At 40.1% G+C, this 23,643-nt stretch overlaps 1 protein-coding gene across 14 annotated transcripts in view; it reads left to right on the top strand.

Moving 5' to 3' along the window:
* EFCAB11 (EF-hand calcium binding domain 11) overlaps nucleotides 1-23,643 on the top strand; it is a 247,618-nt gene that overhangs the window by 7,925 nt on the left and 216,050 nt on the right. For 11 of the 14 annotated variants that reach the window (XR_016392249.1, XR_002644909.2, XM_089908108.1 and 8 more), the window contains exons 4-5: nucleotides 10,149-10,250; nucleotides 11,127-11,217. Coding sequence is in view for 11 of the 14 variants with exons in the window: in XM_089908108.1 (XP_089764234.1) it covers nucleotides 10,149-10,250; nucleotides 11,127-11,217 (193 nt within the window). In the remaining 3 variants the exon portion in view is untranslated. The other 3 variants (XR_016392250.1, XM_089908109.1, XM_089908106.1) reach the window with 3 other exon arrangements.

The following is a 23,643-nucleotide window of genomic DNA, read 5'->3' as shown; positions in this document are numbered from 1 at the left end:
CCTGAGAGTCAGTGAGTGATTCTGTCTGGATGCATGTCTTACGCTGCTCTTGCTTATGTAGTGTTTCTACATAAATACGTGTAGTTTGCCAAAAGCACTCTCACATTCATTATTCCCAGAGATTTTCTCCCTTATGTGTGTTCTTTTGTTCTGAATTAGGGATTTGACGTCACACGGAAGGTTTTCTTTCCTTAATCAGTTCTTTGATGTACAGACAGGTGTTATTCTGGAAGAAAGGTTACCCATGTTATTTACAGGTGTAGTGAGTTCTCTGGTGTAAAGGTTGACTTCTGAAAAAACCTTCCACATTCAGTATCCTGAGTTTTCCCCCCATATGTATTAGCTCACATTTAGTAAGGTATGACTTATATGCATGTGTTACGTTCATATGGTTTCTCTATGGGTAATTTGATGTACATTGAAGGGTAAATTCTGGCAGAAGGTTTTCCCACCTTCATTACATTCTAAAGGTTTCTCTTGAGTGTGAGTGCTCTGATGTAAAATGAGGACTGGTCTGTGGCAAAAGGATCTTCCAAGTGTGCGGCTGTTAGTTTCCTCCCCTGCCTTTTCTTTTTTTCTGATGTTTGAGAGAGGGTTGACTTGAGGCTGGAGATATTTTGTAAATTTCATGAACCTTTCCTCTCCTTCCTGAGTTCTCTAATGCTTGGATTTGGACTTCCTGCAGAAACAGTTCTCACATTTTTGCAGTCATGGAGCTTCCTTTTAATATTAGTTCTGATGTACATTAAAGCTTTAGGTTTTGAATGAGGTTCTCTACATTCCCTTCATGTGGCCTACCCCACACCTGAGTTCTCTTATGTATAGTGAAGACTGCCTTATTATGGGACATTTTCTCAAATTCATAATAGTCTAAGGATTGCTTCAGGACTGGAGCTTTTGATGCTGAAAGTAGGCTTCCCTATGAGGGCTTTCTGACTTTGGTGATGTGCTCTGGGACCTGCTCCCATATCACATCCCTTGCATTTAATATCAGGGATATTATAGGTACTCTCACATCCACTTCCGCATCAAATCATTAGGATGCTTCCTGTCACAGCATCTTTTCCTGATAATTAATTTTTAAGTATATTTCAAAAGGTTACGAAGTAAGTTAGTCATCTGAGAAATTCAAGGGAAGATTGGGTTGGAGGAACGAGATCAAAGTGTAGGTGCTTAGTACCTTGCTCCAGAATTACTGTGGAAGGGGTTTCCTTAGTCTACAAGCTTCCAGGCTTTTCCCTTCCTCTTCTGGTCCTGATATCAACAGCAGATTAACTTTCTCAAAGCATCACTTTCTTCATGATTAAAGGAGTAGACTTAGCTTCAATTCATGTCCCCTTGAAAGGGGAGACTCAAGACCACAGACATCCCAGGGAAAGAGTAAAATAGCCATCTTCGCAGGAAGTCACTGCTGAACTCTGAATGCCGCTAGCATAAAATTTTTGCATTAGGACTGTTAGTGAACCAATTTCAGACCAGCTCCTTCATTTCTCCCTTTCAGTGACATGAGTCACATTTACATGTTATTTTTCTTACAGGAAGAGAGTTTATACACAGATTATTTTACCAAATATATTATCGAAGAGAGTTTATACACAGATTATTCTACCAAATATATTATCTCTCTCCTTAATGTTTTGATCTTGAAGAACTGAAAGGTTGGCCTTGGCTTTCTGGGAGCTATTTATTCAGGTAATCAACTTCCCAGAGTTCTTCTGAGTAGCTGTGACTTGGGAATTCTCCCACTAGGTGTAGCTCTTCTTACATCCAGACAAGGTTGTGCCATATCTCCAGCATGCAACCCCAAAGGACCCTCCACACAGAGCCCATTTGCTGCCCAGCTTCCTGGGGGAAGGTCCAGACTCACATCCTGTATTGAGTCTGACTGGGCAGAGCCCTGATGATGCACACATTTCATACAGCACCTAAACCTGGATGCCCAGACCCTGCTTCCCAAGGCCTCTCTAAAAGGTGGGTCGTTTCTGTAGAGGTTCCTTGTGAAAATTAAAAAGAGTGAAAAGTTAAGACAAAGCCATTAGAAGAGTAGGATGTCTCAAGGGAAGTCACACTGCCCTGAATTTGAGGGCAGCCAGAATGAGTAGCAAAAAGGTGTTAATGACATTTTTAATGCCTATAACTTAACAAGCACATGAGTATCAGCAAAAACTATTTAGGCACCAGGAACAAGGAATTATATTAATGGGAGAAAAAAAAAAATCAAGCCACTTGTTTAAGGAAGCAGCAGATCAGCGTTGGGATTGGTTCCAATACACACTATTGCTACCTAATTTTAGAGGGTTTTATTTCTGTTCTCTAAGGGTATAGAACATTTCATATCTCCTCTAACTATAGAAAATGAAAGAAGTTTGCAACTAGAAGAGCCTAGAAAACAGTCATATATTTCCTTTTTTAAAATGAGGAAACTGAGCTCCAGAGAGGAATAAAAAATCTTAATCCTGGCATTTGATGGTTCTTTATTGGTTTATAAGATACTTTTACATGTGTTACAGTATTTATTATTATTATAGATAATAATTATAGCTTTGATTCCCTGAGTGTTTACCATGTGCAGACTCTGTGATGAGTATTATGCATGGATTGTTAAATTTAATACAACTCTATGTTAGGATTATCCCATTTTATAAGTTAAAACAATCCTGAAGCTTAGAGAGGTTAAGTAATCTGTGCAGGGTGGCAGACCACAGTAGTGTAATCTCCAAGCTTACCCTCTCAACCATTTGATAAACCCTTCCCTTGAGGTTAATAGTGTCATGGATCATATTGATGGAGCTGAGGCCAGTCTTCATTGTCCTGGGAACTTAATGAATGAATGAGTCGAAATCAGGAGTGGGTCAGTACACAAAACACAAATCACAAGGTTCTGTGCAGCCGCTAGAGGCTGATGTCAAATTTGGTTCCGAGCTACTGAGTGTCCAGATCAAACAGGGAATCACAACCGAGTGCAGAAGTCAGCATCCACACCACAGAAACTCCTTTTCTAGAGAGACATAGTTTTCCCCGATGTGGGATATTTCCCCCACGATGTCTCGTGGAGGAGAGACTAATAAGTGGACACTGATGTCCACAAACTGTTCAATAATTACAACAGTGAAGTCTGTAAGGCCGTTTCTTGAACTTTTTTTTGGCATAGGCCAGTGGTTTAATGCCAAACGTGTCTGGGCAGTTCTATGAAGGGCAAGACCATGTGTGATCTCAGATGGTTTGACTTCATTGTGGGATAAATCGTAGAGCATTTTATATGAATAACAACAGCTAAGATGTATAAGACTTTTGCTTAATCCGCCCAATGCACATCGCCCCACTGCATTCTCACACAGCTGTGTGTTTTTATCCCAGATCTATATAAAATATGCTTGAGGGAAAAAACCAGAACAAAATATCAGAATTTTGTTTCCACTGGGTGATTAGATCATGCTTTTTTCTCCCCTTTCTTTCTGTTTTTTTATATTGTTGCCCTTTCAATACACTGAACATATTTTACTTTCGTACTTAGAAATAAAAAGCTTTCCAGGAGCTTACTTTTAACCTGCAACTTTAAACAATGGAAAAATCAAAGAGATTGATTCATTACAATGGTGATGATGGACTGTTTGACTCAGTCATGCTATCCAGGGTCAGTTTAATTGAAAAATAATTTGTGGATGATGAGGTTAATGGCTTTTATTTATTGCTATCTTGGCTGAGTTGTTTTGAGCCAGATAGTTGACTATAAAAGTATTCTTTTCCTAAATTTAAATGTCTGTTTTCTAGTCTTCTAAGTTACATTGTAAACACATTTTTTGTATTTGTTTTGTGTATATTTTGTTGTTTTGGGCCCCTATCTAAGGAACTGAGGCCGCAGTATAGCAGGTGTAGCAGGCTGTTGTTTGACTTCAGATTTCAGTTGACTTCTTTGTTCATTTCTATCATCAGGAAACACATACACATTATACTTATCTTGAAATCATAGGACCATTTTGTGGTATTGCCCACAGATATTCCCCTCTCAATTAATGTATTTAATTCCCCATTTAAAGATGATGAGTAAGTTTCCTTGTAGGGGTAAAAAAGAATTAGGAGACACTGACCTAAAGACACTCTTTAAAAATGTCATTTGATAGGGAAGATTAAAGAAGTATTGTCACTTCTGTGATGGCCAGATGTCACACGAACACAATAGACAAGACCTGTAAGGGTTTCGAAGGGAGCGGCACTCCCTTCCTGCCCGAGGTGTGGGCCAGAGCCGGATGTGGAAGGCTGGGTAGGGTTTGCAAAAGGTGGAGAAGCAAAGAGGAGAACAGGGAGAATGAATTAAAGGCAGATGCCAGCTGCGAGCTTGTCCTCCAGCTCCTGGTGCTGCCTGTGCTCTGCTGGTGCCAGCGTGGATGAAGAACTCCGTGCAAATTTAGACTTCCCTGCACATGCCACACCCATGCAAACGTTGCCTGTCATGTCCTGGAGACTTTGCCGAGGTGTCTGTTAATGGTCCAGAGGAGGGGCTTTATCACTCACCACTCGCCCTCCATCACAGGTCCCTCCATCACTTTCTTCTCCTCCGCAGGGTCTCTTCCTGCATGCTAGCCCTGTGGGGTTTCTCCTACAGACCCCCTACTCCCAAGCGTCTCACCCTCTTCTCTCAGATCCCTGCCCCCCATTTTACAGCGCGCCCTTTTGCCGGTCCCCCCCTCAGATTTGCAGGCCCAAAGTGCTCCTCAGCTGTCCCTGTGTTGGTATCAAGTCCTGCCGGAAACGGAAGCCCACACCCCCTTGGAGTGCTGCTTTCCCGTGCTGCCGCGGGGAGTGCGGTGCGAGCCGCAAGCCAGCTGCCCCACAGCGAGCAGCCCTGATGGAAGCTGAGAGTTGGAGAGGGGGAGATATAAGGACCAGTTTACCTGGAAGGAAGAGTGAAGCTTTAAATTCCAGAATAAGGGATCGGGGCTTTGCACTGATAACGCTGAGGAACCTTTAAAGGGTTATGAGCAGGAGATGTGCATAATAAAAAAAGATGACGATTCCTGTCCACGTTTGGTAGGAATAAGGTTTCGTTGGTTCAGAATTCTCTATTCCACTGTAACCTGTTTTTACTCTTCCTCATTTCCCTCCCAATGATAGAGTAAAACTTGCTTTCTTCCATTAAGGTGGATTCTTTTCTCTTCATGCCCCTACTCTTAGGCGTGTAGCTGGAAGAAAATATTAGTCCTCTGAATTTACTTACCCATCTTACTGTGACAGCTCACTGCTCTTGATGCCACGAAAGGCCTTCTGTCCTTACAATCTTTTTATGCAAACACATTCTATCCTTTTTTTTTTTCCTGCATGGCCTCCAAAAGTCATAATCTGAATTTTATTTCTCAAACTAGAAAAGGCTTGTATTATACCTTTTAAAAGGCCACTTAATCCTTTTAAGCCCTCATTTTTAGGCATTTTCAATCCCTGGAAAAATTAATAGATGGCCCAATGACTGTGAGCCCTCTCTTTTCTACTAAATCCAGGACCAGACTTACAGTCTAAAACACTTGGCATTTTTATTATTTTCTCTTTCATTCTCCCAGGTTTATTGCAGTTTCTAATTTAAGCTCGCTGTGATAGCCAGAAACTAGATGACTACATTTTCAAGAGGATTTCTCTGTACGCACTGACCCTGAAGCTTAGAACTGTGAGCCACAAAAAAAAGAAAAAAAACAACTTTCGAGGGAAAATTTATATAGTTTTATTGGACTTTTTGAATATATCCACCCCTGTGGTGAAAGATGATTACCTTCCTAGGAAATTGCTTAAAAACAAAAAAGGGGGAAAAGATAACACTTCTGTATATGATATATCTATATCACATGTATTGAGTAGATTGGAAAGTAAAAAATATATATATTCATTATAGAACATGAAGAGTCCATTTCGCCAAGACTAGTTTATAAAATGGAAGGGAGTGCTTTCAGTGATACGGAAAATGCACAGACTTGCAGAGTCTGGAAGGATTCGTAAAGATCATTGGTCCCAGTGGCCTTTGAGGCATGATCCTCAGTCTTGTGTCCTGTGGGGGGCACTTGCAGAGGCACTGCTGGAGAGGGAACGGTGAGGAGCCCACCTCACTGCAAACCGAATAGCTTTGCCTTCATCTCTACACACTGGGCGTTCCTGTTTTAGAAAGAAGAACCTTTCCTACAGCTAAAACAAAGTCAGAAAACTACTGGTAGAGTCCAGCTACCTGGGCAACTTCTGAACACCTTCTGCAGATTAATAATGAACACAGATAAACGTATAGGTCTACGTGGTTCCTGTTGTGATCCCAACGTCTAGCTACAGCAAAGTGTGTTTAGGTAACTTTTATTGCTGGGACAGTTTACAGAGAAGACCCAACCTCGTATTTGGAATTAGAATGTTCTGAACATACTTTCACTCCAGGGGTGGAAACAGGTAATGCATTTCTCATTGTGTATGAAATGTGGTGGCAGTAGAATTATGGAAAGTCTTTGTGAAGTGGTAATTTTAGGTTTGAATGTTGTGACAGCAGGTGGAGCTAGTAGTAGGAACTCTATTTCTAGGCCATTTAAACAGCAGTAAAACATATAAAACTTACATTAATGTGTTTGCATTACAGAGCTGTAGGAATAGCAAACCTTTTATGCCTTGGCTTTGGAAAGTGATCATACTACTACAACATGAGAGCTCAGCTGAATGGAAACTTCTCTATCCTTTTTAGAAAAGGGACTTGCATCGTATTGAATGCATTTGTATGTGTTGCCATCGAAGATTAAGACAAGGGGATGGGGATGGGGCAGTGAGATATGTTTACGTGGTTTAATATTGACTTTAAAAATTAAGGTATCCAAGCCTGCGGGAAAATAGTGTGAATGAACTTGATTGCGTAAATAGAGTTATTTGCATTATTAGATGGTTTCTTCTTTTTAAATGGTAATAAACATATAGTTGAAATCCACATATATTTTCTCCTAGGGAACACTAAAGAACATGTGCTTTTTATCCCCCAAGATATGAAATAAAGACCTGACTACTGGGCTTCCCTGGTGGCGCAGTGGTTGAGAGTCCGCCTGCCGATGCAGGGGACGTGGGTTTGTGTCCTGGCCTGGGAGGATCCTACATGCCGCGGAGCGGCTGGGCCCGTGAGCCATGGCTGCTGAGCTTGCGCTCCGCAACGGGAGAGGCCACAACAGTGAGAGGCCCGCGTACCGCAAAAAAAAAAAAAAAAAAGACCTGACTACTTTATAGCCCCAAATACGGATGAGTTTTCTGAATATGTGGTTTAAAATATATCATTCACCACTCATGCACTTTTTTTTTTCTTGTGAATCTGAATCACACATTGAACCATGGAACTGTGCTTTTTTTCTTACCGTTTCCCGAAATCAGATGCAATTAAATGAAGAGCAGATATTATGCACTCATTTCCTTTTCCTCTAAATTTTGTTTGTTTTTTACTGTGTCATAGGTATTAAGAAATTGGGGTTTCTAAAATGACGCTTTTGCTGGATATGTGAATAAATAGAGACCTACTTTTTGGCATTAATTTACAGTTATAAGAGCATTTAAAACACATTTTAACGCTTTTTGCTGAAAACTAGAAATAACGTCTTCCTATGATTTTATTTACTTATTCAACAAACATGTGAGGAATGCCTCCTACAAGCAGGTATCTGCTTGGAATTAGAATGTTCTGAACATACTTTCACTCCAGGGGTGGACACAGGTAATGCATTTCTCATTGTGTATGAAATGTGGTGGCAGTAGAATTATGGAAAGTCTTTGTGAAGTGGTAATTTTAGGTTTGAATATTGTGTGGATAAATTTTGACAACAGGCAGTCCTTTCCCTCAGTGTGTCTCAGGCAGACGTGTGGCCAAATAGTTACCATGGGACCCAATGAGAATGGAGCTGCATCACTGCACATCCTCCACTGCCATGGGGGAAACGCTAATTCCATACAACGTGTATTTATTAAGCACATGCCAAGCACTCTGGTAGGTGCCAGGAGATACGCCTGCTGCTGCTTTCTTGACTCTTGCTCTTGGTTTTCTCCGAAGCCTCAAACAGCTTACATCTCCAAATTGCAACTCCATCTCAGCACCACCCCCATCCTGCTTCCCCTCGTCTTTCTTATCTCTTTAAATGACTCCTCAAACCACCTAGTCCTCAAGCCAGAACCTAGGGCTTATTCTTGACATCTTCTTTCTCTTGCACTACGTCTGACCCTCCATCTTTTCTGCAGTATGTCTGGAACCTTCCACTGCCCTCCGTTCCTGCTGCCCGCACCCTCGTGACCACATCTGCCAGTAGGATCCTAACGAGTCTCCTTTTTTATATTTTGCTTTCTCCCCAGTCTTTTTTCAAAACAATAGCCAGAGAGATCTTTCCAAAATCTAAATCAGATCATGTCACTTCTCAGTTCAAACTTTATTGACTTCCTATCGCAACTGAAATAAAAATCAGATTATTTCCCGGGGCCCATGAGGGGCTGTGCGTTCGGGCCCCTGCCCACCTCACCAGCGCCATCTTCACCGCATTCGAGCCACTGTGGCCTGTTTTCACTTCTCCCACTCCCCACCCCATGGCCTTGGCACGTGCTCTTTCCACGGCCTGGAATGCTCTTCTTCCCACCTTTAGCCAATTGGTGTCTTCTCATCATTTAGGTGTTAGCCTAACTATTACCTCCTCTGTGAGATTTCTCCTTCCCCAGAGTCTGCTCTACGGGAGGATTTCTGTGACACGTTTTATACCCTCCTGTTTTCCCCTCGTTGCGCACGCCACAGTTTGTAATTATGTGTACATTTGTCATTGAATCTGTATCATCACCGTCTGTGTCACTAGACCAGTGACCCTTGGCACTGGAATCGTGTGTGTTCTCTTTTCCCCTCTATTCCCAGAGCTTAATGCAGTGCCTGGCACCCAGTGGGTCCTAAAGAGTTGTAAGAGAATCATTTATAAACACATAAAGATAGATGGACTTTTTAAATTTCTGAATCTTTAACTACAAGTAAGAAAAATGTGGAAAATTAAGAAAACTATTTTCTACTTTTTAAAAAACCATCGGAACTATTTCAGGAAATGTGTATAGTTCAGTATACCTCACCAAAATATTCCCTTTTGGAAAGGGTGCAAGCTCTTAAAAATTAGCACGTGGTTATTGTGTGATTTGGGGCTATTTTTAAAACAGTGATACATTTTTAAATGGAAATTCTGACTTGTAAAAACGAACTGCTCTTTTTAGATATTTAGGACTCAGTTCACTAGAATGTTTAAATTCTTGGCTGCATTCTTTAAACCTACTACAAAGATCACATTAGAATTCTTTTTTTTTTTTTTTTGCGGTACGCGGGCCTCTCACTGTTGTGGCCTCTCCCGTTGCGGAGCACAGGCTCCGGATGCGCAGGCTCAGCGGCCATGGCTCACAGGCCCAGCCGCTCCTCGGCATGTGGGATCTTCCTGGACCGGGGCACGAACCCGTGTCCCCTGCATCGGCAGGCGGACTCTCAACCACTGCACCACCAGGGAAGCCCTAGAATTCATTTTAATAGACATTGTAAGCACAGTATCCAATCTCATATGATCATGCTGGGCTCTTTTATTATGAGAATCACAGGAAGCAGAGCCTGAGGCTGCAGAACAGTCATGGGAGGTAGCTAAGGCTGGGGACAGTGCCAACGCTATTGTTTATGGAATGTTCTCTCCACCTTTATCTGCGGTATGCAGTTGGTATTGACTTTTGAGAAACTACTTCTTCGCTCCGATCTCCCAGCTGGAAAAAAACCTGTCGTAATGACACCTGGCTAGGAAAAAAGGGATCAAAGATGCATAAGGAAAGAAAATTATGAGACCTTATTTTATAAGTAGTTTCGGGCCTGTGTGTTAGATCTGTCAGAGGGAAGAGTGTCATACTTTTTCGAGGTCATCATCTTTTATCTCCGGGAAGAGCTCAGTGAGCTCCGAAAGTGTCTATCCTTTTTGCCATCGATTGCTAATGTGGAGTCTACTTAGCTTTTAAGGAAATGTCTTTTCAACTTTAGAGATCTTTATGAATAAATACTACTCACCAAAAATTAAGATAACATTTGTTTGTGGTAGTATCACTTTCCGTTTATGGTTTGTTTCCTTCTTAAAGAGGAAGAAAGTAAATTGTTTTTTTCCAACTTTTAGGGATATTACTTAAGGAGTTTTTAGACATTGTAAGGAAAAAGAATGAAGCTCAACTATATCGGAATGAAATAAGACACATCTTCACAGCTTTTGACAGGCACTGTAAGTATCTTTAAAGTGTTTTGATATAAAAAATGGCTATTAAGGAACTGTGAATGGGAACATACTCAGTAACTAAAATAATATACTTGGAAGGTTATTTTACTGTATTCATTAGCTATTACCTTAGATGTTGGCGTACATTTTTTTTCCTCCGTCACAATCTTAAATTCTTGACACTTACGATGGGTGAAATAATATCTACAGTTATATAATTATACAATACTTATGATTTGCCTGCAATGTAATGGGGACAACAGAAGGGCTGGCCGTGCAGGGATATAGGTGAAGAGCTACTTATGGAAGTTTGGGAGACCATGAGGCCTTTTTTTCCGACTCCTCCTTTGACCCACACATAATTGGAGGAATTGTTTTCCCATGCTGGGGTGGCCCAGAGGAGTAGCTTCAGACCCCCTCCCCACAGAACACAGGGTTGAAAGACTTGTGGAGTCCAGGTTCAGTATTTTGGCTTCTGTCATGGTTTTCCTCTAAATAATAATATAGTTCTAATACCAAGCAAGAAAAAAATGTAAATTTTGAAGAATGAATTATTTTGGCAATTCACAAAGACTTGGAAGCCTAATGCCATTGTTGCAGTGTCTGTCCCTTAGTCCTTTACCTGGGACTCAGGGAATCAGCCAGTCATGGGGCTGGAAGAAACCTGCAGGAGCATCTGGGGCTGTACTGAGGGAGAGTATTACTAGATTCTCAAATTCTTCCAACAAGACAATCTCAGATTACCTTATATGTAAAATCAACTATAATTTACTGCTTTTCTCCTAGTAATAGATTAAAGTCTCACGCATAAGTTATGGCTGAAATAGCAGTTCATGGGGCTGATAGAAGTGTGTGAATGTTATGTATGCTGTTTTCAAATAGATCGTGGATATTTAACTCTGGAAGATTTCAAAAAAGCATTTAAGCAGGTGGCTCCCAAGTTATCGGAAAGGATTATTCTCGAGGTATTCAGGTAAGGTGCCAAAATCTTTATGTATACCCACCCCTTGATTTACCATTTGCTTTTACAAGTTTTCAGTTTTATGGAGAACACTCATTTATGCTTATTTTTCACTAGTGAACATTTTCATCTCACAGCACATTGTCATGATCCAGGAGAGATTTTTTTTTTTTTTTTTTGCGGTACGCGGGCCTCTCGCTGTTGTGGCCTCTCCTGTTGCGGAGCACAGGCTCCGGACGCGCAGGCTCAGCAGCCACGGCTCACAGGCCTAGCTGCTCCACGGCATGTGGGATCTTCCCGGACCGGGGCACGAACCCGTGTCCCCTGCATCGGCAGGCGGACTCTCAACCACTGTGCCACCAGGGAAGCCCCAGGAGAGAATTTTATAGTTAGCTATTAGTCCATCTACACCTTGACACTGGGCTCTAAAGTGGGTGGAGTGCTTGTATACTAGGAAGGTGCAAAAATCATTTGTTAGTAGGGGTGGAGAGGAGCAGAAAGAAAGTAGAACTTCTTTGTATATTTATGTATTGACCAAACCCCCCCCGAAGCTTTATTAATATTTAATATGGATGCTGGTGTTCTCCGATGGTCTGTATTTCATCACACATGGGTTTCAAATGGTCCTTGAGTTGTCTGGAGAGTAGAGTTGGATTGATCAGTGGTGGCGCCTCCTTCGTTTGTTTTCAAAGTTATAGACCCGTGTTGCAGTTCACACACACCTGATGAAGTAGATTTAAAGACTATATTATGTTTTCTTTATAAACTAATTCTGACAAAATGGCAAGTGGCTTAAAAGCAGTTTCCGTTAGGAAACTGCAGATTGAAAGTAGTAAGAATAGTGTAAGCACATGCTTGCAAAGAAAATTGCAGAGTTGCCTCTTCTCTGACTGCTAACATGAGTTCCTCATCAACCCTGTTACCAGGTGTTAATTAGGGTTTCATACAGCAGTAAGAGCCAGAAAACCCAGAACAACAAAGCTCAAAAAAGAGAGCAATAAACACAGGAGAGTCCAGGGCTGATTTGATGGCAGCACAGCTGTGAAGGACCCAGATTCCTCCGCTCTTGTTGTTCGGCTGCCTCAGCATCTGGCTTCTCCCTCTTGCTTCAAGATGGCTCCCGAGGTTTCAGCCATCACACCTGAATTCCAGCTAGGTAGGCCAAAGGGGAGCAGAAGATATGCCCCTCCTTTTAAGGCTATCCATTATTTCTTCCTACATCGCAGTGACCAAAACTTAGTTCCAAGGCCACGAATAGCTACAAGGGGGAGGTGGGTCTGGAAAATGTAGTCCCTGCTTTGGGCAGTCATGTGCGCTCAAATGGAGTTTCTGATACTGAGGAAGAAGGAGAGAACAGATACTGCGGGACATCTGGCAGGTGTTCCCATGTGGATAAAAGTAATTTCGTGAAATCTGACCGGAAGCCAGCCCTGCTCAGTAGGAATTATCAAGCAGGTTATTTGAAATAAAGATCTGCGCTCACTGTCATTAGCAGTGACATATATGAAATTCTTTTGCTGCATCATTTGCAAGCAGATTATTGAGCAAGCTATTGAAGAGCAAAGGAGTTCAAGCCAGGCGCAGACAAAGTGCCTGAGGCCAGTATTACTTAGGTGATTCCAGAACATCAAGACCTTTAAAATATAGTAGCATCTTTGTGCACACTTTGTGATGAGAAGAGTAATGAAAGTCAATGTATTTCTACCACATGGTGGTGGTTTTTTCACAAAAAGAATTCATTTTACTTTTACAAAAAGACACGTGTCGGTCTTCCCTGGTGGCGCAGTGGTTAAGAATCCTCCTGCCAATGTGGGGGACACGGGTTTGAGCCCTGGTCCGGGAAGATCCCACATGCCGCGGAGCAACTAAGCCCGTGCACCACAACTACTGAGCCTGTGCTCTAGAGCCCACGAGCCACAACTACTGAGCCTGCGCACCACAACTACTGAAGCTGGCGTGCTTAGAGCCCGTGCTCCACAACGGGAGAAGCCACCGCAATGAGAAACCCGTGCACCGCAACGAAGAGTAGCCCCCACTCGCCGCAACTAGAGAAAGCCCGTGCACAGCAATGAAGACCTAATGCAGCCAAAAATAAATAAATAAAATTTAAAAAGACAAGTGTCCAAATTTGCTGACCTTTTTGTGTTAAATGGTTTCAGGAGGTGCCCCCTTGTACCACATGTATAATTTTGAAAAATCCACTTAAATATAGCCATTCAAGATAGAAGCAGTCTTTTAACAGTGAGTGGGAAAGTAACTGCTTCTCAAAAGAAATCTGCGTTATTGGGAGAGCATTTTTGAAAATAGACATTTGGCAATGTGATTCTGTTTTAAAAAATGTGTACACCTATTGAAACCTTCATACCTGCATGTTTAATAAGTTAAAAATGGAATGTTCTAATCTGGTGAAAAAAGTCGTACAAAGTGTCAGTGGTTTAAGAAAAAAAAAAAAGTCATGAAGAACCTAGGAGCAAGACGGGAATAAAGACACAGACCTACTAGAGAATGGACTTGAGGATATGGGGAGGGGGAAGGGTAAGCTGTGACAAAGTGAGAGAGTGGCATGGACATATATACACTACCAAACGTAATATAGATAGCTAGTGGGAAGCAGCCGCATAGCACAGGGAGATCAGCTCAGTGGTTTGTGACCACCTAGAGGGGTGGGATAGGGAGGGTGGGAGGGAGGGAGACACAAGCGGGAAGAGATATGGGAACATATGTATATGTATAACTGATTCACTTTGTTATAAAGTAGAAACTAACACACCATCGTAAAGCAATTATACTCCAATAAAGATGTTTAAAAAAATGTAAAATATTTAAAGTAAAGTCATAAGAGCTTATTTTTATTATAAAGTAAATAAAACTCTTAGAACAGTTTCTGGTAAACAGTAGGAACTCAATAAATGTAAACTATTTTATTTTTAATCACATAACTGCCCAGATAATCCGTAAAATTTATTAATCATCCTCTAAAAAAATAATAATAAAAATAAATAAATAAATAAAATAAAAATTCAAAAAAAGTTTCAGTGGTTTGAGAGCACAGTTTTTAAAAGTATAAAAATTCAATGGCTTTGATAAGTTTTCAAGAGCAACTAATTGGTATCAGGAGCGATGGATATTTATTAGCTGAATTTCAATTAACAATACCAACAAACTAATTAAAAAAAAAACCCTTAAGCTTTTTCATTATCAGAGGATGGAATTAAAAACAGGGATTCGGAGTCATGATACCCTTTTCCCATTTAGATCTACATACCTTTGTGAGGTATCTCTGACAGCCGTTAAGACCAAATAGTAAAACAAACTGAACTTGAAATTGCTCAGTCACAAAGGATTCAACCGAGATGTTCAGAAATAATAAAGTATGTGAAATCACCTTGTTCTTGTTAGATGTTATTAATAATTTCAAGTGATGGCAAAAAGTCATTTGCCATTAATGAATAAAATGTTTTTACCTTTAATTCCTTAGAAATTTCTGTATTACATTTTATAATGAACATAACATATTAATATTGTGGCACATGTCCGTATAATCTATACATAAATACATTCATATGCCCACAAATCTTGTACTTCCCAGGATTGCGATCAAAACCGTTTAGAGACTACTACAGTAGACAGCCAAACAAGGCATTTTAGCTAACTGAACATGCCCTGCTTAAAGTCTCATTTGTATTATTATTTATAGCACCACAATCCCTAAACCGGAATAAATGATGCATGATAAGAATTAAATGAAATTGTGACACCAAAAGAGAGAAAAATATTTCCTCTGAGTGTAAATTGAAATTGGCCAGAGAAACAGAGATGTCTAACTTCCACATGTCTCTGTTTCAGTGGTACAAATAATTTTCAAGAATAAGGAAAAGAAGGATTTCCCTGGTGGTCTAGTGGTTAAGACTCTGGGCTTCCACTGCAGGGGGCACGGGTTCAATCCCTGGTCGGGGAACTAAGATCCTGCATGCTGTGCGGCGTGGCCAAAAAAAAAAAGAATAAGGAAAAGAAGAGCAGCTGCTGGGGCCGTTAGTGATGATGCAAATTACATAATGTTTCTAAGGTTAGACACTGTGTGAGAAGCTTGAATAGCTTTGACTTAAGTCACACTTAAGTGTGAATGGAGTTTATTCCCAGGTTCACAGTTACTCAGAAGAAAGCTGATATATGAAGACCACTATAAAAAGGCAGCCAGAGAGGGAGACTTCCAATACGACCAGAGTCAGCTGTGGTTTGAATGATGAAAGAAGTTTTCACAATCTTCAATTCTTAGATTGCCAGATTCTTCCCAAAGAAACTTCTAGGACCAAGAGTAGTCTCCAGAAGGCTTGTGATACTTGCTCATATCACACCTTCATTTTATAAGACAAACCAACCAACCACAACAATAAAACCAACTAAACACCCAAAACAAACCTTCCAGAAAGACAGACTTGAAGCATAAGGCATCAAAGAATCATTTCATCTTGTAACTTGATGGAAACACTGGAGTATCATTCATTAAATCTGAGGGCTTTACAAGAAGTAAATGAGATATGTTTATAAAGTTTGTGAATTGTTCGCTAACTACTCTGGTGGTGTTTACTTTTAGCGATTTTTTCATGAATAAAAGCAACGTGGTTTTTAAAAAAAAAGTATATTGTCAGTATTTGTAATATTCATAACCTGTTCTGCTATCATAACCTTTTTAAAAAAATCTTAGTTCTATAGTTAAATGGATTCAAAGCTCACCTCCAGACTTTGTGCTATAGTTTCTGCTAAGCTGAAGTCTATCCTCTAGGTAGGGTTCATAAGAACTATATTCCCTGGTGTCTTCCATGTTCAACAATGTTTATCTGAGCCATTGTCCTTGAATAAAAACATATAATAGATTGAACATTAACATTTTTAAAAAATTAATTAATTTAGGGGCTAGCCTGGTGACGCAGTGGTTAGGAATCCGCCTGCCAATGGAGGGGACACGGGTTCGAGCCCTGGTCTGGGACGATCCCACATGCCGCAAAGAAACTAAGCCCACGAGCCACGACTGCTGAACCCCACACGCCTAGAGCCCGTGCTCCGCAACAAGCGAAGCCACTGGAAGGAGAAGCCGGTGCACCACAACAAAGAGTAGCCCCCGCTCACTGCAACTACAGATAGCCCATGCCTGGCAACGAAGACCCAACGTAGCCAAAGGTAAATTATTTTTTATTTGTGGTGTGTGGGCTCAGTAGTTGTGGCTCGCGGGCTTAGTTGCTCCGCAGCATGTGGGATGTTCCCAGGCCAGGGCTCGAACTTGTGTCCCCTGCATTGTCAGTAAGTTTCTTAACCACTGCGCCACCAGGAAAGTCCAAACATTAACATTTTTGAATCACATTCTTTTTCTTTGAAAATGCTGATTGTGCTTATGTTGGAAGTCCTTTTAAATTGTTTAATTTCTATTTCTTTTGCTCAAATTGTTCACCATGTTTCTCAGTATATTTTCAGCAGTGTCTGTTCTCCTTTGTGCTGTGTCCAATGTGGCTTTTTTGTTGTTGTTATGGTTTTTTTTTTAATATCTTTATTGGAGTATAATTGCTTTACAATGTTGTGTTAGTTTCTGCTGTATAACAAAGTGAATCAGCTATACGTAAATATGTATTCCCATATCCCCTCCCTCTTGCGTCTCCCTCCCACCTTCCCTATCCCACCCCTCTAGGTGGTCACAAAGTACCGAGCTGATCTCCCTGTGCAATGCGGCTGCTTCCCACTAGCTATTTTACATTTGGTAGTGTATATATGTCCATGCCACTCTCTCACTTCGTCCCAGCTTACCCTTCCCCCTCCCCGTGTCCTCAACCCATTCTGTACGTCTGCATCTTTATTCCTGTCCTGCCCCTATGTTCATCAGAACCATTTTTTTTTTTAGATTTCATATATATGTGTTTGCATACAATATTTGTTTTTCTCTTTCTGACTTACTTTACTCTGTATGACAGACTCTAGGTCCATCCACCTCACTACAAATAACTCAGTTTTGTTTCTTTTTATGGCTGAGTAATATTCCATTGTATATATGTGCCACATCTTCTTTATCCATTCATCTGATGATGGACACTTAGGTTGTTTCCATCTCCGGGCTATTGTAAATAGAGCTGCAATGAACATGGTGGTACATGACTCTTTTTGAATTATGGTTTTCTCAGGGTATATGCCCAGTAGTGGGATTACTGGGCCATACGGTAGTTCTATTTTTAGTTTTTTAAGGAACCTCCATACTGTTCTCCATAGTGGCTGTATCAATTTACATTCCCACCAACAGTGCAAGAGGGTTCCCTTTTCTCCACACCGTCTCCAGCATTTATTGTTTGTAGATTTTGTGATGATGGCCATTCTGACCGGTGTGAGGTGATACCTCATTGTAGTTTTGATTTGCATGTCTCTAATGATTAGTGATGTTGAGCATCCTTTCATGTGTTTGTTGGCAATCTGTATATCTCCTTTGGAGAAATGTCTATTTAGGTCTTCTGCCCATTTTTGGATTGGGTTGTTTGTTATTTTGATATTGAGCTGCATGAGTTGCTTATATGTTTTGGAGATGAATCCTTTGTCAGTTGCTTCATTTGCCAAAATTTTCTCCCATTTTGAGGGTTGTCTTTTGGTCTTGTTTATGGTTTCCTTTGCTGTGCAAAAGCTTTTAAGTTTCATTATGTCCCATTTGTTTATTTTTGGTTTTGTTTCCGTTTTTCTAGGAGGTGGGTCAAAAAGGATCTTGCTGTGATTTATGTCTAAGAGTGTTCTTCCTATGTTTTCCTCTGAGAGTTTTATTGTGTCTGGTCTTATATATTTAGGTCTTTAATGCATTTTGAGCTTATTTTTGTGTATGGTGTTAGGAAGTGTTCTAATATCATTCTTTTACATGTAGCTGTCCAGTTTTCCCAGCACCACTTATTGAAGAGGCTGTCTTTTCTCCATTGTATGTTTTTGCCTCCTTTATCAAAGATAAGGTGACCATATGTGTGTGGGTTTATCTCTGGGCTTTCTATCCTGTTCCATTGATCTATATTTCTGTTTTTGTGCCAGTACCATATTGTCTTGATTACTGTAGATTTGTAGTATAGTGTGAAGTCAGGGAGCCTGATTCCTCCAGCTCCATTTTTCTTTCTCAAGATTGCTTTGGCTATTCGGAGTCTTTGGTGTTTCCATACAAATTGTGAAATTTTTTGTTCTAGTTCTGTGAAAAATGCCATTGGTAGTCTAATAGGGATTACATTGAATCTGTAGGTTGCTTTGGGTAGTATAGTCATTTTCACAATGTTGATTCTCCCGATCCAAGAACATGGTATCTCTCTCCATTTGTTTGTATCATCTTTAATTTCTTTCGTCAGTGTCTTATAGTTTACTGCATACAGGTCTTTTGTCTCCTTAGGTAGGTTTATTCCTAGGTATTTTATTCTTTTTGTTGAAATGGTAAATGGGAGTGTATCCTTAATTTCTCTTTCAGATATTTCATCATTGGTGTATAGGAATGCAAGACCTTTCTGTGCATTAATTTTGTATCCTGCTACTTTACCAAATTCATTGATTAGCTCTAGTAGTTTTCTGGTGGCATCTTTAGGATTCTCTATGTATAATATCATGTCATCTACAGCTTACTTCTTCTTTTCCGATGTGGATTCCTTTTATTTCTTTTTCTTCTCTGATTGCTGTGGCTAAAACTTCCAAAACTATGTTGAGTAACAGCGGTGAGAGTGAGCAACCTTGTCTTCTTCCTGATCTTAGTGGAAATTGTTTCAGTTTTTCACCACTGAGAATGATGTTGGCTGTGGGTTTGTCATATATGGTCTTTATTATGTTGAGGTAAGTTCCCTCTATGCCTACCTTCTGGAGCGTTTTTATCATAAATGGGTGTTGAATTTTGTTGAAAGCTTTCTCTGCATCTATTGAGATGATCATATGGTTTTTATCCTTCAGTTTGTTAATATGGTGTATCACATTATTGATTTGTGTATATTGAAGAATCCTTGCATTCCTTGGATAAACCCCACTCGATCATGGTGTATGATCCTTTTAATGTGCTGTTGGATTCTGTTCGCTAGTATTTTGTTGAGGATTTTTGCATCTATGTTCATCAGTGATATTGGCCTGTAGTTTTCGTTTTTTGTGACATCTTTGTGTGGTTTTGGTATCAGGGTGATAGTGGCCTCATAGAATGAGTTTGGGTGTGTTCCTCCCTCTGCTATCTTTTGGAAGAGATTGAGAAGAATAGGTGTTAGCTCTTTTCTAAATGTTTGATAGAGTTAGCCTGTGAGGCCATCTGGTCCTGGGCTTTTGTTTGTTGGAAGATTTTTTTTTTTTTTTTCTGGTATGCAGGCCTCTCACTGTTGTGGCCTCTCCCATTGCGGGATGCACAGGCTCAGCGGCCATGGCTCACAGGCCTAGCCACTCCGCGGCGTGTGGGATCTTCCTGGACCGGGGCACGATCCCGTGTCCCCTGCATCGGCAGGCAGACTCTTAACCACTGCGCCACTGGGGAAGCCCCCTGTTGGAAGATTTTTAATCACAGTTTCAATTTCAGTGCTTGTGATTGATCTGTTTATATTTTCTATTTCTTTCTGGTTCAGTCTTGGAAGGTTGTGCTTTTCTAAGAATTTGTCCATTTCTTCCAGGTTGTCCATTTTATTGGCATATGGTTGCTTGTAGTAATCTCTCATGATCCTTTGTATTTCTGCAGTGTCAGTTGTTACTTCTCCCTTTTTATTTCTAATTCTGTTGATTTGAATCTTCTCCCTTTTTTTCTTGATGAGTCTGGCTAATGGTTTATCAATTTTGTTTATCTTCTCAAAGAACCAGCTTTTAGTTTTATTGATCTTTGCTATCCTTTCCTTCATTTCTTTTTCATTTATTTCTGATCTGATCTTTATGATTTCTTTCCTTCTGCTAACTTTGGGGGTTTTTGGTTCTTCTTTCTCTAATTGCTTTAGGTGTAAGGTTAGGTTGTTTATTTGAGATGTTTCTTGTTTCTTGAGGTAGGATTGTATTGCTATAAACTTCCCTCTTAGAACTGCTTTTGCTGAATTCCATAGGTTTTGGGTCATCATGTTTTCATTGTCATTTGTTTCTAGGCATTTTTTGATTTCCTCTTTGACTTCTTCAGTAATCTCTTGGTTATTTAGTAGCGTATTGTTTAGCCTCCATGTGTTTGTAGTTTTTACAGATATTTTTCTGTAATTGATATCTAGTCTCATAGTGTTGTGGTTGGAAAAGATACTTGATACGATTTCAGTTTTCTTAAATTTACCAAGGCTTGATTTGTGTCCCAAGATATGATCTGTCCTGGAGCACGTTCCATGAGCACTTGAGAAGAAAGTGTATTCTGTTGTTTTTGGATGGAATGTTGTATAAATATCAATTAAGTCCATCTTGTTTGATGTGTCATTTAAAGCTTGTGTTTCATTATTTATTTTCATTTTGGATGATCTGTCCATTCGTGAAAGTGGGGTGTTAAAGTCCCCAACTATTATTGTGTATCTGTCGAGTTCCCCTTTTATGGCTGTTAGCATTTGCCTTATGTTTTGAGGCAAATGCTCCTATGTTGGGTGTGTAGATATTTCCAATTGTTATGTCTTCTTGGTTTGATCCCTTGATCATTATGTAGTGTCCTTCTTTGTCTCTTGTAATAGTCTTTATTTTAAAGTCTGTTTTGTCTGATATGAGAATTGCTACTCCAGCTTTCTTTTGATTTCCATTTGCATGGAATATCTTTTTCCATTCCCTCACTTTCAGTCTGTATGTGTCCCTAGGTCTGAGGTAGGTCTCTTGTAGACAGCATATTTATGGGTCTTGTTTTTGTATCCATTCAGCCAGGCTATGTCCTTTGGTTGGAGCATTTAATCCATTTACATTTAAGGTAATTATCAATATATATGTTCCTATTACCATTTTCTTAATTGTTTTGGGTTTGTTATTGTAGGTCTTTTCCTTCTCCTGTGTTTCCTGCCTAGAGAAGTTCCTTTAGCATTTGTTGGAAAGCTGGTTTGGTGGTGCTGAATTCTCTTAGCTTTTGCTTGTCTGTAAAGGTTTTAATTTCTCTGTTGAATCTCAGTGAGATCCTTGCTGAGCAGAGTAATCTTGGTTGTAGGTTTTTCCCTTTCATCACTTTAAACATGTCCTGGCACTCCCTCCTGGGTTGTAGAGTTTCTGCTGAAAGATCAGCTGTTAACCTTATGCAGTTCCCTTGTATGTTATTTGTTGCTTTTCCCTTGATGCTTTTAATATTTTTTCTTTGTATTTAATTTTTGATAGTTTGATTAATATGTGTCTTGGAGTGTTTCTCCTTGGATTTATCCTGTATGGGTCTCTCTGTGCTTCCTGGAGTTGATTGACTATTTCCTTTCCCATGTTAGGGAAGTTTTCAACTATAATCTCTTCAAATATTTTCTCAGACCCTTTCTTTATCTCTTCTTCTTCTGGGACTCGTATAATTCGAATGTTGGTGCGTTTAATGTTGTCCCGGAGATCTCTGAGACTGTCTTTAATTGTTTTCATTCTTTTTTCTTTATTCTGCTCTGTGGTAGTTATTTCCAATATTTTATCTTCCAGGTCACTTATCTGTTCTTCTGCCTCATTTATTCTGCTATTGATTCCTTCTAGAGAATTTTTAATTTCATTTTTTGTGTTGTTCATCATTGTTTGTTTGCTCTTTAGTTCTTCTGGGTCCTTGTTAAGTGTTTCTTGTAGTTTCTCCATTCTGTTTCCAAGATTTTGGATCATCTTTACTGTCATTACTCTGGATTCTTTTTCAGCTGGCTGCCTATTTGCACTTCATTTGTCTGGTCTGGTGGGTTTTTACCTTGCTCCTTCATCTGCTGTGTGTTTCTCTGTGTTCTTATTTTGCTTAACTTACTGTTTGGGGTCTCCTTTTTGCAGCCTACACGTTCATAGTTCCCATTGTTTTTGGTGTCTGCCCCCAGTGGGTAAGGTTGGCTCAGGGGCTTGTGTAGGCTTCCTGGTTAGAGGGGACCGGTGCCTGTGTTCTGGTGGGTGGGGCTGGATCCTTCTGGTGGGCACGGCTGCATCCGGTGGTGTGTTTTGGGGTGTCTGTGAAGTTAGTATGATTTTAGGCAGCCTCTCTGCTAATGGGTGGGGTTGTGTTCCTGTCTTGCTAGTTGTTTGGCATGGGGTGTCCAGCACTGGAGCTTGCTGGCCGTTGAGTGGAGCTGGGTCTTGGCGTTGAGACAGAGATCTCTGGGCGAGCTCTCGCTGATTGATATTATGTGGGGCCTGGAGGTGTCTGGTGGTCCAGTGTCCTGAACTCGGCTCTCCCACCTCAGAGGCTCAGGCCTGACACCAGACAGGAGCACCAAGACCTATTTCGGAAGTCTGAGGTCTTCTGCTAGCGTTCAGTAGGTGTTCTGTGGGAGTTGTTCCACATGTAGATGTATTTTTGATGTATTTGTGGGGAGGAAGGTGATCTCCACGTCTTAGTCCTCCGCCATCTTGAAGCACTCCCTCTGTTATGGTTTTATTTTCTCCTTACGTTTCTTTCTTGAGCTATATCTACTGATGTTTCATTTTGTTATTTTGCTGTATCTTGTTATTTTATAGTATCTCCCCTAAGCCTTTCTGTATCTACTTTCATCTCTCATTTTATGGAGGTGTTTGCTTTATTGGGGAAAGTAGTTTTTGAGGTTTTATTTTTAATGGTTGATTGCTTGGGGGCTGCTAATTATAGTTTTTTTCATGTAAATTAAGAAATCAAGTTTTCTAACGAGGGATGGGTTTTGAGGAATGTTTCTTTCTTAAAGCAAGAGGTGATATCTTATGTAAAAAACAAAAATTGGTATTACTTTATATTACCTCTAAAGGTATTTTTAAAAAGGCTTAATGTTTTTAAATTTTGAGATTCCTGTCAGTGTTTAAAACTTACAACGTTGCTTTCCACTTAGAGCTGATAATCATGACTTGTGTACCTGTGCACTGAAATAACTGAAGCTAATAAATATCATGGATGACATTTCATTATTATTAAGAAATTCTCAGGAAATTCTCGTGACGAGCTTTCTTTTCTTTTGTCCTACAAATGGCAGAAGTTTTAAGAGGTGCGAGAACTGAGTAATGCTGTTTGTCCAGTGGAATGAATCTGAGCTAACAGGCTGTTTCTAGCACTGAAAGTTTAAAACAAAAAACATCTTTTCTTCTTTAATACTAATAGAACATTATAAAAGCTTTGTAGTACTTTTTTTTTTTCTTAAACATTCAAAAATCTTTAGTGAATCTAAAAAGTAGTTAAAACTATTTAACCTGGCTCTTCAACATCTGGTCCCCTTCCCAAACTCATCTTTCGTTCATCATCCCAAATTCCTGTATTTCCCTTTGCCTAATGCTTGTTCCTTTGAATATGTGATGTGTATTTATACTGCATTCTGTTGCTCTTGCCAGCAATGCCTTTCTCTACTTCTTACCTGTCCAAATTAG

The sequence above is a fragment of the Delphinapterus leucas genome, chromosome 2 (assembly GCF_059928025.1).
Source record: "Delphinapterus leucas isolate spDelLeu-1000000601 "Yukka" chromosome 2, BTC_Dleu_Yukka2, whole genome shotgun sequence".
Taxonomy (NCBI): Eukaryota; Metazoa; Chordata; class Mammalia; order Artiodactyla; family Monodontidae; genus Delphinapterus; species Delphinapterus leucas.
This window is presented reverse-complemented; position numbering and strand designations above follow the sequence as displayed.